We start from the raw sequence: 875 nt of genomic DNA, 5'->3' as shown, positions 1-875 counted from the left end.
AAGTGATTATTAAAGTTATAAATAAAAAAGGTAGAATATTTTCCTAGTAGTAGTAGTAGTAGTAGTAGTAGTAGTAGTAGTAGTAGTACAAAAATCTAGCAAACTATAAGGGAAAATGATTTTAAATGATTGAACCTACTTTAAATCTGATAAATGAAACGTAATTTGTGTCACATAAAACCTAAATATTTAAAGTAAGGATTAAAAGTTAAAAATTGAATTAATTAATTAAAAAAAATGTATTAAAATGTTGTTTTATCTCTCTGTCCCTCAGTGCTGAAGGTGCAGGTGAGAGGGATGGAGCGTTCAGGTCCCTGGTGGCAGTTCTCCATCTCAGTCCAAACGGTCTTCCGCGTGGGGTCCACCTCCCGCGTTCGCAGGGGCCCCCACTCCCTCTGGGTCCCCGACCGTGACCTCGGCTGCGGTTGCCCGGCCCTCCACGTGGGCCGGACCTTCCTCCTGATCGGTGCGGAGGAGGGGGAGCGGGGCTGGGGTCCTGAGGAGAGTCGCCTGGTGGCGGACCGCTCCACTCTGGCCCTCCAGTGGCGGGAACACTGGAGCCCCAAACTGAGGGGCTTCCGGGGGCAGGACAAGAGGGGCCGCTGCCCGCCAAAATCCCCCCACGACTACCAGCACCACCAGCACAGGGAGGAAACAAAACCCCAGTCTGGGTACATCCCCCCTCACCTGCTGACTGAGAAAGACACAGAGCCTCACAGCGTGGACACACACTCTGTGACAGTGGACGACATTCACACCTCCGAGGTGCCGCACACACACTCACACACAGACGGCGAGGTTAAATCCACAGACACGACCCCCTCAACAACCACCCCTGCTCTGGTGTGCTCTACTCAAGGTGCTGGGTGATTTAT

General features: G+C 51.2%; 1 protein-coding gene across 1 annotated transcript in view; it reads left to right on the top strand.

Moving 5' to 3' along the window:
• Positions 1-875, top strand: part of ntn5 (netrin 5) — a gene marked incomplete in the record, with an annotated part of 15825 nt that overhangs the window by 14590 nt on the left and 360 nt on the right. Inside the window, 1 exon segment of the mRNA XM_035675455.1 lies at positions 275-875. Coding sequence (XP_035531348.1) covers positions 275-870 — 596 coding nt within the window.

Source organism: Morone saxatilis, unplaced genomic scaffold (assembly GCF_004916995.1).
Source record: "Morone saxatilis isolate NCDOM2014 unplaced genomic scaffold, NCSU_SB_2.0 Contig4, whole genome shotgun sequence".
In the NCBI taxonomy this organism is placed as follows: Eukaryota; Metazoa; Chordata; class Actinopteri; family Moronidae; genus Morone; species Morone saxatilis.
Note: the sequence above shows the minus strand (reverse complement) of the source record. Positions and strands in the feature narration are given on the sequence as shown.